At 44.9% G+C, this 14,287-nt stretch overlaps 1 protein-coding gene across 1 annotated transcript in view; it reads left to right on the forward strand.

Annotated features, from left to right (window-relative positions):
* TMEM233 (transmembrane protein 233) overlaps window positions 1-1,082 on the forward strand; it is a gene marked incomplete at its 5' end in the record, with an annotated part of 31,158 nt that extends 30,076 nt beyond the window's left edge. Inside the window, one exon of the mRNA XM_082852617.1 lies at window positions 686-1,082. Within this exon, the coding sequence (XP_082708743.1) occupies window positions 686-826 (141 nt within the window). The 3' untranslated portion in view covers window positions 827-1,082. The remainder of the gene's footprint in view (window positions 1-685) is intronic.
* Window positions 1,083-14,287: the final 13,205 nt, after the last annotated feature.

Consider the following 14,287-nt stretch of genomic DNA (forward strand, 5'->3'; position numbering starts at 1 on the left):
TCCAGTATTTTAACAGCTGGGAAAGCTGTATGAGTAGGTGCCAGATGAATGGCAGCTTGGCTTGGGCAAAGAGGTGAACAGTTCAGCCAATGTCCCTGACCTTCTTGTGTAGGAACGGGCAATCATTTTCTGTCGTAGACCAACTAGTAAATAGTTTAGGATTTGGTAGACAGTATGCTCTCTGTCCCAGCTACTCAACTCCATCGTTGTAACATAAAAGCAGCTACAGACAGTAGTAAACAAGTGGTTGTGACTGCATTCCGTACAGACTTTGTTTATAAAAACAGCAGGCTGGATTTGGCCTATGGGCCATAATTTGCAAACCCCTCTTCTAGTGGATGAGACAGATATACCCATTCATCCTTTCATCATACAAATATTTATCACGCATCTTCTACATGACAAATATTGCACTGGGCATTGGTATACTGTGCTGAACAAGATGGAATGGTCCCTGCCCACAAAGCACTTAATGGGAGAGGCCAAATCAGTCTGTTCAATATGCTACAGTAAATATTAAGATGAAAGTAATCAGGAAATACAGAAGAGGAAGTTAACTCAGACTGGGAGTTCAGGGAAGACTTCCTGGAGGAAGTGGTAACCGTGCCACCTGCTCAGATCAGCCTGGGAAGCCATATCTTTCCCTGTGGGTTGTCATCACCAGCTCTTCCCTTGTGTCCTCCAGTCTCTGAACAGCTACAATGATGGAGACATCGAAGGATCCAAGCGGCTTGGGAGGAATGCCAAGTGGGTGGCCTTCGCCTCCATCATTATTGGCCTTCTCATCATTGCTATTTCTTGTGCAGTTCACTTCGCACGAAAGTAAGTGGGCTTTTTTAATCCCTCCCAATGTAAAATGTCTTTTCTTTTTTGTTTGTTTTTTTTAATTTATATATTTGGCTGCACCAGGTCTTAGTTGCGGCACGTGGGATTTTTAGCTGCGGCATGCGGGATCTTTTAGTTGCAGCATGCAGGATCTTTAGTTATGGCATGTGAACTCTTAGTTGCAGCATGTGGGATCTTTAGCTGTGGCATGCGGGATCTTTTAGTTGCAGCATGCAGGATCTTTAGTTATGGCATGTGAACTCTTAGTTGTGGCATGTGGGATCTTTTAGTTGCGGCATGCGGGATCTTTAGTTGTGGCATGTGATCTCTTAGATGCAGCATGTGGGATCTAGTTCCCCGACCAGGGATGGAACCCAGGCCCCCTGCATTGGGAACATGGAGTCTTAGCCACTGGACCACCAGGGAAGTCCCCTAAAATGCCTTTTCTTGAATGTCCACTGGAATCATCTAGGATAGGCTAGATTGTGCTTAGTAACAAACAATCCCAAACAAAAGGTTTTGATTTTTCCTCACTGCTGTTCCATGGGCCTTGTAGGTTTGCGGAAGGTCTCTCTTCCACACAGTCACTCAGGGTCCAGGCTATCTGAAACTCCACCATCTTATAGCTGCTCTTTCTAAAACAGGAGTCAACAAACTTTTCCTTTAAAGGGCCAGATAGTAAATATTTTAGGCCACTGTCAGCATCTGAGTTGCAACTACTTAGCTCTGCCATTTTAGCACAGGAGCAGCCATATCCAATCTGTAAATGGATGGGTGTGGCTGTGTTCAATAAAACTTTATTTATAAAAACAGGGAGCTGGCCCATGGGCCATAGTTCTCCAACCTCTGATCTAGAGCATGAGGGCTTCTCAAGCTAAGACAGGGGACAGAAAAACCAGAGAATCCCACGTGGGTTTTCACTGCCTCAGCCCTGGAGTGACACATGTCACTTAGGCTCATAATTGATTGGCTAACACCAGTCACATAGTTCGACCAAACTGTAAGAGAGTGAGAACTGTAGGGCAGTAAGTGGAATATTTAGGTTATTACTTGCTCTGCCTTAGCATCTAATCTGCTAAATGATTTGCTACATGACATTGCATCCAACTAGCCTAACTGTTCTTAGTTTAAGAGCAGAAGGGTCTCCACAGATGTTTGGTATTTTCAGTGAGCTCTCATCTCATAAAGAGATGGGTGCTGTTGATGTTTCTCTCTGGATTTGGACAAATTTATTCTGATTTCTCCAACCAGCTGAGATGGGCTCCCTCTGCTAGAATCAATGATACTTTCCATCAGAGGTTTGCCAGGGGGCAAGGTAGTGTGATGGACAACCAAGACCTGGAAATGGCAAGTACAGATTCATCTCTGTCTCACTGCGTAACTCCTAGCAAAACAGATAAGAACTCAGAAATCCTTTCACTCTTCTGTCAGAGCAGCACTGTTCCTCCTACACCATTTCCCTCAAGCTGAGAAGATCAGTCTTTCTGACTTGGTTTCAGGAAGGGCCCACTGGGTGGATAAGAGAGGAGCGGCACACTCTTTAGCCTGCCAGGTCAGCCAACCCCACCTTGGCAACCAAGAGTGTAGTGGATGTCACAGTAGGTCAGCTTCCTAACAGGCAAGCCAAATCCATGAGCAATCGGGCAGTTGGATGGAGGGGGGAGATGTCAAAATACAAAGAGTCATAAAGGAAAAAAATAGATGGCTTTGGCCAAAGAGAGGAGAAAAGGACACTAAAATACCAAAGGAACCTCAAACTTTCTTGCCTGCAAGATGGCAAATTGATGATGTTGGCTTATGAAGGAAAAGACAGTTGAAAGATAGATGTGAACACACCAACTTCCCTCTTAAGGAAAGCGTGATGTGCTTGTGTGTGTGAGCACAGGGCTGTGAGCTGTGGAGTTAATGGTGCGGGTTTGGGACCAGACTTCCTGGACACAAGTACCCCCTTTACCACTTACTTACGGTGAGACCATCAGCCAACTGCTTACGTTTCTCAACTTCAGTTTCTTCCTCTGTCAACTGGGGATTATAGTAGCACCCATTTAATAAAGATGTCGTGAAGGCTAATGAGAATGTGTATAGGTTGGCATCTGTTCCTTAGTAGTACAGAAAAAATACAAACCATTTGCTCTATTATTACTACGGTTGTCAACATGACTGGGGGAGGACATCAGAGTTTAAAATGCTACTAAATAGAGTTCAAGGCTTTGTACATATGAGCCGAGCTCAAAGGACGGTGTTCCAGGGGAACGAGGCCAAGTCCTGGCCCGACTCCTGGGGACTTGTGAAAATACATACTGCCCAGATCGGTGTTTGAGCTAAGTGGTTATAATAATAGCAGCTGACACTGACATAGAACTTACCATATGCCAGATACTGTTCTAAGCTCTTATATGAATTAACCCTCACCGAGTCCTCACAGCAACCCCATGAAGTAGGTAGTATTATCCCCATTTTTGCAGATGAAGAAACTGAGGCTCAGAGAAGTGAAGTGACTTGCCTGCTGTCTCACAGCTAATAAGTTGTAAAGGTGGGTGTTAAGCCCGGCATAATCTGGCTCTGGAAACTGTCCTCGGCCAAACACCATGCAGCCTCTAAGCTAGCACGTCCCTTCTAGTACATCCACTAACAAAGGCCAGTGGACGGCACTCACCTTGTGGCTAACTCTAGAATTATCTATATGGTGCTGATGCGGTGAGGTTCCAACCTACCAACCTAGAATGGGATGAGTTAGGGCCCAGGGTAGCAAAATCAAAGGGCTGCAGGGGTTAGGCAGGGAATGTCCACGCGTGAAGCAGCCTGGTCGCAGGACAGTAGGTAGCAGTGGGGGCGGTGGTGCGAGGAGAGAGTGCAGTTTATAGGGAGCAGCCAGCACTCTGCTCCGGCTACTTGGCACCGCTTGGAATGCAGATCTCATGGGCCCATTTTCCAGAAGACATTGAAAAGCTCGGTCTTCATTTAAAATCTCCTGATTTTTAGATTTTTTTTTTTTATTTCTTGCGGTACGCGGGCCTCTCACTGTTGTGGCCTCTCCCGTTGTGGAGCACAGGCTCCGGACGCGCAGGCTCAGCGGCCATGGCTCACGGGCCCAGCTGCTCCGTGGCATGTGGGGTCTTCCCGGACCGGGGCACGAACCCGTGTCCCCTGCATCGGCAGGCGGACTCTCAGCCACTGCGCCACCAGGGAAGCCGGATTTTTAGATTTTGACAACCAGTTCACATCGTTTAAACACGTGGTGAGGGCCCAAAACAAAAAACACAAAAATCGCACCTGCAGCCTGGACATCAGCTACTTTGCAGTCTCCGGGGAACAGTTTGGCTTTCAGAGTTCAGTTTGCCTATTAGACACCATGCAAGAAGTTTTACTAGGGACGCAGAAGTCTTCATGTATGGGGACTTTCTCCATTCTTAATATAAATGTTTCTATCTGGAGATAAAGCATTGATGTTTGTATGCTTGTGATTGAGGTTTTGTTAGTAGTAGTAAAGGACAGGAGAGGAAGTCCCCTCTCCACCCCTTCTCCCTGAGGGGAAGTGTTTCACAGCTGTTAGAGCCTGGCCCGCAGCAGGATTCAAATCCTAGTTCTACCACGCAGACCGCCCGGACGTGTCATGAAACTCTCTGTGCCTCAATTTCCCTCTCTATAAAGTGAGGACAGAATTTTCCCCACATCTGTATGGTCAGCTTCCTTTTAGATGCTTTTTCTTCGTGTTATCAAAGAAAGCAAAAATGTCTTCCAGAGTTAGAATCCCATGGAGACACTCAAATTTAAAGGCTTTGGGGTGTGTGTGTGTTTGTGTGTGTGTGTGTGTGTGTGTGTGTGTGTGTGTATGTAAGTGTAAGAGACAGCAAGAAACTAGGCCTCAGTGAATGAAATCAATTCTATCTTCCGTTAAGACCAGTAACAAGGCCGATTTCTCAGTAATCCTTAGAAATAAAATTTCCCAGCCTGGCTTAATGCAGGAACTGAATGGCAATGTGGAATTGCTAAGGCAGAGGTTCCCAAGCTTTGGGCTGCAGAAGAGTTACCTGGGGAGTTTTAAAAGAGGTGGACATCGTCGGAGCCCTACCTCAGAGGATTCCAACTCACAAAGCCAGAAGCGAGGACCAAGAATCTGCATTTCCAAGCTCCCCTCTCCTGCCCTAGGGCTCTGGTGCAGGCGATCAGAACGCACCAAACTTTCTCCCTCCCAAATCTAAAAGGCAGAGGCACTAACAGTAGCCAGCCGTTAACAGAGTGGTCAGTTTTCATTTACCTCAGCAAACTTGTCATCCTAACATGTTATATCTAACTCAAGGCCAAGGATGGGGGTCATTTTACAGCCTAGGAGACGGACCCGCAGAGAGAGGCTCTTTTGTAGCAATCTAAAAGGCAGCAAGGACTTCCTTGGAGGGGCTGGGAAAATCTGACTTTAGAGAAGAACTACCCTAGAGATAAGACCGAAAGGTTTGAATATGTCAGTTTTCTGCGTTTCATTAAAAAAAACTGTCTGAAGTCACCTATTGCCTTTTAAAAATGGTGAAGTTCTGCCTTTCAAAAAAGTATTCCTTATCCTTATTAAGAAAACTGTAACCAATCTCTTGTCCCTCAAGTGACTGGAATCTCGGGTAGTTTGTTTTCTCGGAATAGACTCAGGTCGTGATAGTCTCTTCATCCAAACTCATAAAAAAGTCTCATTCATCCTAATTTTTTTTCCTCCCAGTCTTATCAAGATATAATTGACATACAGTGCTGTGTAAGTTTAAGGTGTCCAGCGTAATGACTTAACTTACATACACCATGAAATGGTGACCACAGTAAGTTTAGTGAACATCTATCAGTTCATGTAAATAGAAAATTAAAGAAATAGAAAAAAATATTTTTCCTTGTGATGAGAACTCTTGGGATTTGCTGTCTTAACCACTCTTATATGTAACGTGCGGCAGCACTCATTATATTTATCACACCGTACGTCACGTCCCTAGCACTCATTTATCTTATAACTAGAAGTTTGTACCTTTTGACCACCTTCATCCAACTCTCCCTCCCCCCAACCCCTGCCTCTGGTAACCCCAAATATGATCTCTTTTTCCATCATTCGTCCTAATTTTACAGGTTGTCTGTGTGAGCCACATGGAGCTCAGAGCAAAGAAAGAGTTGCGTGACATGCGGTCCGTTAGAACTGGGAATCGTTGAACTAAAATAGTCAACAGTTTGGGATAGAATGCTGAGCCGTCAGAAGAGAAGTGTTCTGGTCCAAATGGAATCAGAAACTTGCAGTCTCTTGCAGTTACAAAGTCCGCTGCCCGCAGGTTACTAGGGAAAGTGGAGGAATGGATCACAGAGGTGAGACGTTTAAATACTGCAGCCGTCTAGTTCTTGATCCCGCTTCTTCCCATGCCCAGCCTACGTCAGCAAGTCTACAGAGTTGTACTTTCTGCTGGTGTCTGAGGATTCAGGCAAGTGAGGTTGTTGTAGTCATGTTTCACAAAGCACAGGCCTCACCTGTGACAGATTCAGCAGAGATGTTTGTGTTGTATGTTTAAACACTGGAACCACGTCCCGAGCTCAGTGGGAGCCCTGTACCCATTCATACTCATAAGTGTCGAGCGACCTGGTGGCCAGAAGCTCCATTTAAACGGTTGCTTTTTTCTCTTTGAGGAACATGCATAGTTGATTTCTGTAAAGGCACATATATTGCAATTCCACCGACCTTACATCTCTGGGTGTTCTTGTAGGTACCTAAACAGCTAGGCACACTCCCACCATGTATTAAAAATGTTTGTTTGTCATTCTTAGCAATAAGAAATTTCATGTTCCAGAGTTCCATTAAGGAAGAACTTGACTTCTAAATTTAAGGATCCCACGACTCTCTCCCATTAGTAGGTTCAGAGTTAGTACATGTTAACGCATTCTGTACGGCAAAGCTTCCGTCTCACAAACAGACTGGAAAGGTCCTTTCCTGACCTCAAAATATCCTCCCTTTGCGTTAGAAGAGAAGTAGGCATATACTTACTTACATATATACTTAAGCCTACATCTCAAGGGGGATAAGAAGCAAGGACTTGGTCTTGCAAAAACATAAAAGCAAATCTCTCTTATTCCCTGTATTATTGGCCGGTGTGAGGCTTCTTGCTGATTGTTTCGCGCAGGATGTGTCTTCAGAGAATTTTTATGATTCCATGATGAAAAATGGGGAACGTTACCTGTTTCCAGAAGATCAGAAGGGCTTTCTTTGTTGGTTCAGATGAGTTGCAGTAAAGACAAGTAAGACCTAAGTCATCAACAATGGACAGATTTTTGCTTTGAAAAGCTTGTAAGCTGGTGGGACATTGATGAAAACATCAGAATAAACATGTTCAAAAAAATAAATGTTTTTAAGAGAAAGACATTTTTATAAAGGAAAGAAAAAGATGTTCAACCTCTTCAGTAACCAGGGCAACACAAATTAAAGCAACAACAAAATACTCTTTTTTATATATATATATATATATATATATATATATATATATATATATATATATATATAAAAATAATTTTTTTTTCTGTCTGCCAGATTGAAACAATTTAAAAGATGGATAATGTCAAGGTGGGTGAGAGTGTGAAGAATTGGATACCACACTGTCGGTGGAACAGTAAATTGGGACAGTCTTTTGGGAGATCAATTTGGTTGTATCTATTAAACTTTAAAATTTATGTGCCCGCCCACCCAGCAACTCTGCTTTTCAGTGTCACAAAAAGGCATGTAAAACAGTAGTTCTCCTCCCTACACATTAAAATCACCAATGCCCAGGGCGCACCCTGGACCAGTTAAGTTAGAATCTCCAGTGAAAGGGCAGGGCATTGGTAGGTTTTAGGGCCCTACAGATGATTCTGACCTGCAGCCTAGGGATGAGAATCAAGGTTGTGCAATGATGTTTATTGAAGCTCCGTTCGAAATAGGGGAAAGCTTGAAACAACCTAAATGTCCAGCAGCAGGAAAATGGTTAAATACACAGTGGTTCATTCATAGGATGGAATAATACACTGCAGTTTAAACATGGAAGTATCTCCCTTACTGTGGCTTTATAAGGCCCCAGAGGATCTGGTGGCTGCTTCTCCATCCTCATCTCCCAGGACTTTCCCCCTCACTCCTCCACTTCAGCTACATTGAATTCCTCTCTCTTCTTTGAGCAACAGAAGTATGCCGCAGGGCCTTTGCACTTGCTGGCCCCTCTACCTAGAATTTTCTTCCTCTCAATATTCACATGGCTTGTTCCCATCTCTCCTTGAGATGCTTGCTCATATGTTACTTAGCAGAGAGGCTGCCCCTGACCAACTTCTCTAAAATAACACCCACAGCCCCACGTCTCTTCCCTGTGTCCCCTTAACCAAGTTTACTTTTCTTCCTAGTATTTACTTCTCCCTGACAAGTTTTATATATGCATATAATTTTTTATATAAATATATAAAATATATATTTTATATATATATAAAATGGTCTGTTTCCTCCTACTGGAATGAAAACTCCAGGAACATTTTCATTTCATTTCTGTCATTGCCCATAACAATGGAGCATAACACTTAAGGGTGCTTCCCGTGAAGCTAGACCATTAGGGTTTAAATCTAAGTAGTAGTGTGCCTTTGGGCACGTCTTTTAACCAATCTGTGCCTCAGTTGTCTCATCTATAAAATGAAGATAAAACAGTACCTACCTCATAGGGCTGTGAAGACTAAACTGTATAAAGCACAGTGCTGGGCACATGGTAGTAACTGCTGGGTATTGTTATTAACACCAGCACCTAGAGCAGTGCCTGGCATATAAATATTTATTGAATAAATGAATGAATGAGTTTAAATAAATAAATGCACATGCACACACACAACGAATTTCTAAGTGAATATTTATGGATTTAAATGTAGAGGAAAATGCCTGGAGGATGCACCCCAAATGCTAACAGTGCTACTAACCCTTGAGGAGGAGAATAAGATTCAGAAAGACTCACGAACCATGAGTATGCCTACATCTGTATCGTTTGGGTTTTTCTGCATGTGCCACACCTAAAACATAACATGTTTCCAAATAAAATGTTTCTCAAAAAGAAGCCAGTGCTTAGACTCAACAGCGTGCAGACCTGCTCGTCCACACCAGCACTGGTTGAATTAGAGTACTTCTTAAAGACGGAAGCCCTCGGTGACCAGGCTCTGCTCCCTCCCTCCCTCCCTCCCTCCCTCCCTCCCTCCCTCCCTCCCTCCCTCTCTCACCCCATTCTTCCCTACCTCCCTCCCTCCCTTCCCTTCTTCCCTCCCTCCCCTTCTTCCCTCCCTCTCTCCCTCCCTCCCTCTCTCTCTCCCTTTCTCTCTCCCTCTCTCCCTCCCTCTCTCCCTCCCCTTCTTTCCTCCCTCCCTCCCTCTCCTTCTTCCCTCCTTCTCTCCCTCCCTCCCTCTCCCCCCTTTCCCTCCCTCCCTCTCTCCCTCCCTCCATCCCTCACTCTCTTCCCTTCTTCCCTCCCTCCCTCCCTCCCTCTCTCCCTCCCTCCTCCCTCCCCCCTCCACCCCACGCCCCTCACTTTATCTCTTGTACACACAGGGCCTGAGCAGCCAGCAGCCAGCATGGAGGATGGACCTCATCCACACACACCCCAAAGGAGTTTCTGAGGAATGGATCCTTGACTTCAGACTGTGAGATCTTTTCCTCCAGGGCTCTCCCTGGCAAATGAACTAAAAACGAAAAGAAAAAAAAAATGTCCACAATTTAGGAAAACCAGGCAGCAAAGCCAGGCCAGCCAGGGTCATTGTTGTTTTTTTTTAAGAAAGCAAATCAAGTCTCACTGTTTCAGTTTATCAAAAGCCATTGTGTCCATGTGTCCTTTCCTCTTCTCCAGAGATGAGCCTCAGAAAATCTCATTACTTTTAATGGGGGAGAGGGGTCCAGATCCGGAAGGAGAGGGAGGTTCTGGGAAGAGCAAGGGATGCTGGTGTTTGCGATGTTGAGCACATTTGTAGCATGTTTAAAGGCATCAAATAGAGCTGAATTTGTGGATTGTTTCCTTTTATTTTTACATGTTGTAGCTTCGCTTCAGTCTTCAGTAGCTCCTCCGTCAGTTCCCCAGAGTTCACCATCCTGTCTTTGAAGACTCCGATGAAGGAGCTTTCTGGTCTTCTGTCTTGATCTCACTTCTCGTAACTCCCTCCCACCCACCCCTTCCTTGCATCCACCCCGGGTGAACTTGACCACAGCCACAGTTTTCACTCAGACTCTGAGAATGTACTTAGTGGTCAATTCTAGGTACACGGCCACCTTTCCCATCCCGGTTTTGGGAATATACTGGCTGTGTTTATAGGATGTGCTTTTATTCAAGCTCTCTCTCCCCTCCTTCTCTCTTTAGCAAGTCTCATGCAAGACCTCTGATCTTCCTGGAGGCCACCTGGAAATGCCACCCACGGTACTTACTTTCTGTCAAATGTAAACCCTTTAGGTGTGACTATACTGGTTTAAGAAGGCCACCATTATTCTGCCTTCCAGAAGACGCTAACCTGGTGGTACACAAAGATAATTTTCAAGTCATTTAAAGCCACGACATTAAGTGACACTGAATCACAAAGAACATTTGCCCTTTTCTATTCTTTCTCAATCCTGATTGCAGCTCAGAGAAAGTCTCTGTGTAGTGCCCATGGGTCCTTTGGTTCTTTTTCCTTCTTAATAAAGAAAGAGCAGGCCTCAGGTTCAAAGGCTTTTGTTTAGATAGAATTTAATAACTTACTGGGTTTTGTTTTCATTCTATGTATTTTATTAATTACCTTCCATTTATAGCTGTCTACTTAGGGACATTGTTTTCTGTTCAAATGCATTTACTTAAGAAAAGGAAGTGGACTCAAAGAAAATATTAAGTGGTTAACACAACAGGTGATAGGTATATATGTCAAAAATAACTTCAAACACTCATATTAGAAATAGTGAAAATAACTTTCCTAAGCAAGAGAAAAGGCAGCTTATTCTAAGTGAATGAACAAGAGGCTGGGTCAAAACACCTGAGTTCCAAAGCCTTTTCTGCCACTAACCAGCTATACAAGCTGATTTCAGGCAGGTTTCTTAGCCTCTGTGCCTCACATTTCTTCATCTGGAAAATGGAGATAAGAACGCCTGCCTCCTTACCTCAGAGTGTTATTATGAGAATTCATCGCCATGATAGATATGATTGCCCCTGGAGGGAAATTCTAAGTGCTCTACAAAGCATTGTTCTTAGATATTGTGAATCTCAGGCGTTTGTTAAATATCCTGGACCCTCGCAAAAAATAAACACTGATGGACACCAGATTCCACCTGTCATTTTTCCCAGACGTCCGTCACGAGCCAGCACTTGTCCCAGGAGGACATGAATCAGGGACACCAGTTCTCAGCACACAGAGATCCTGGCATCATTCCAGTATATGGGATCCTGATTTCTGTTTCTCACACCTTGTTTTTTGTTTGTTTGTATTTGAGTCCCTGGTCTTTTACCCAAATCAAATGAAGTGTTGCTGAGAGGCAGAATAAAAATGGTTTTAAGAAAACCTGTTTACCACGGTGTATACATTGTATTTTCTTGGGGTTCCCAACCTTCTAGAGACTCCCACAATCGAAACGGGCTCATTCATCCCAGCCTCAGCCTATAGAGAGGACCACAGAGAGGCCCAGGGTGGGGCTAGAGAGGCGTCAACTCAGATCTAACTCATGGCCTGAAATGCCCTTCTGGGAGGCATTAAAAGTGTTGGTGCCACTAAAGCCACTGAGATTTCTGGGATCAAGATGAGGGTCTGATTTTTTTTCTGGGCCCCTGGGGCCTGGCAGCGAGCTTTAATACTGACAAAGTGAGATGACGGTCTTCTCTGGGACTTCCTGCAAGGCTGAGATCGCCCCTGCTCCACTCCAAAAAGCACAGTTAGGAAACAGATTGGCCAAGACCAGGGGACTCTTGCAGCAGCCAATGACCAAAAAAAAAAAAAAAAAAAAAAAGGCTGCAGAAAGAAGAGTTTACTTGATCATATAATTGAAAATCCCAGGGATAGCTTCAGGTATAGCTGGGTCTTGGTGTTCAGCATCATTAAGAACGTCTCCCTTATCTATTTCTCAGCTTCAACTTCCTGAGTACATTTTGGTTTCACAGTGGCACAGTGGCTGCCGGCATCTTCAGCTTTCTTCCTACCAGCTAAGCAATGCCTGTGGAAATAAAGTAACTCTTCCCTAATAGCTACAAGGGGAAAAAAAAAAGTTTCAATTTGAAATAATGCACAATTGATTTGGAGCAGGAACCAAGCCATCAGAATGGATACCAGCCATTAACAAACACTGGTGGCCACCCTTTCCAACACAAAGGGAAGCTGTGTCCAGGGCTGTGTGGTACCCTCTTTGGGCAGAACTGGGTCACGATTCAGCCAGTAAAACTGGGGGTGAAGTCAGCTCCACCCAAACTTTATGGATTGAGAGTGTGGGAAGGGTGGTTTCCCAAAGGAAAACTAAAATGCTTTTACCAGAAGGAGAGACAGATGCTGAGCAGGGGAAAACAAAACAAAACAAAACACAACCAGTCTGCATTAAGCAGGCTGCTTCTTACAGTGCCTGTCACAAGCAGGGTAAAAGTCATCTACTAGCTTTTCAAACCCTGGCCCCCTCTGCTGTCACTCTCCTCCATTTCCTCATCCGACCAGTATTGACAGAGCACCTGTTCAGCCATAGAAGCTGGGCTAGGCTTTGGAGGTTCCAATAGGATGACAAGAGACCCTTGGGAAGAGTTATCAGGCTAGTGGGGAACAAGCACATATAGAAACAATTAGAAGGAAATGTGAGAGTGCTAAGACAGGCAAGGAACAGTGTCATGCAGTCCCTTTGCAGGAGGGGGCACTGGCTGTATCCAAGGGGCAAAGCCTCAGGGAGGGAATGTCCCTGTGCCACTGCTCTGTGCATTGCTAAGGCTGATAGGGCTACAGCCTTTGAAATGGCTCTGTCTTTGCCCACAAGTTATGGGCAGAAGCAGATGCAGACATAAAATCGCTGGTCTCAGCTCCTGGATCAGCAAATTATCTTTGGCCCATACGAGACAGCTGCATTCAGCAGAACAACATTATGCGTGTATCTTGATACGTAACCCTAGATCCAGGCTTCTAAATATAAGAAACTCTCTTGGGCTGCTGATTAAAAAAAAAAAAAAAAAGGAAAAGTATTCTAAGCGTCCACATTCATTGGTTACTACCAATCCTTAAAAAAATACTCATGGATGTTGAATATTTGAGCCTGGGAAATTACCCTATAATAGGCCCCTGGGGGCTTCCCTGGTGGTGCAGTGGTTGAGAGTCTGCCTGCCGATCCAGGGGACACGGGTTCGAGCCCTGGTCCGGGAGGATCCCACATGCCGCGGAGCAGCTGGGCCCGTGAGCCACAACTACTGAGCCTGCGCATCTGGAGCCTGTGCTCCACGACGAGAGGCTGCGACAGTGAGAGGCCCGCGCACCGCGATGAAGAGTGGCCCCTGCTCACCGCAACTAGAGAAAGCCCTTGCACAGAAGTGAAGACCCAACACAGCCAAAAATACATAAATAAATTTATATAAAAAAAAATAGGCCCCTGGACCAAGATACTTTGAATTCCGATTTGGCAAATACAAAGATGCCTGATACCCAGGCATCACCCATCATCCCTAGAGAAACCACAGAAAGAACAGATCCCCTTTCCAATGGATTGATTGATTATTTGTTCCAACAGAGATTTATTTATCAGGGGTCAGGAGAGGGAAACACAAAGTTGCCTTTGTGTGTTTTATTGTGTCAGGCATCTGAGTTTCACCTGTTTGTGCCAGGCATCTGAGTTTCATCTTTGTGTTTGTGTCAGGCATCTGAGTTTCATCTGTGTACCTGTCTGTTCCAGACCTCAGATGAGCAGCCAGGTCAAATCTGCGATAGTCCAGTCAAAACTTTTATCCCTCTTCCAGTTCAAGTGCGCGTTTGCCCAGTTCACAGTCATAGGCTGGTTCACCGAGGTGCCCTGCCATTTCGTTTTCCCAAGCTGTCTGCTCCTGGCACTGCCACCAAGCGTTGATTCCACTGGGTGACATGGAATCCCACGTATGGGGACTGCTTGTGCTTTGGAGTGAGTATATTGACAGGAATTCGTGAAAGGACAAGTCCTGCCTCTGTAAGGGTGACAAATGGCCTGACGGCCAGGGTGAAAGAAGACCTAATACAGATCCCAATATTTAGTAGGTAAGGAAAATATTTCTTGAGCCATCTCAAGAAATCTAAACAATTACAATAGTTTTCTTGTAGGTCTCCCTGTGTATTTGTTTCTGATCGATGCTGTAACAAAGACTACAGACATGGTGACTTGAAAACAGTCCACGTTTACTATCTTCCTGTTTCGGAGGCCAAAAATCTGCAACAGGTCTCACTGGGCCACAATCCGCGTGCGGGCGAGGCCGCATTGCTCGCTGCGGGCTCTCAGGGAGAATCCCTTCGCTTGGTTTTGCTA

The sequence above is a fragment of the Leucopleurus acutus genome, assembly GCF_964270905.1.
Source record: "Leucopleurus acutus genome assembly, chromosome: 13".
NCBI classification, from domain to species: Eukaryota; Metazoa; Chordata; class Mammalia; order Artiodactyla; family Delphinidae; genus Leucopleurus; species Leucopleurus acutus.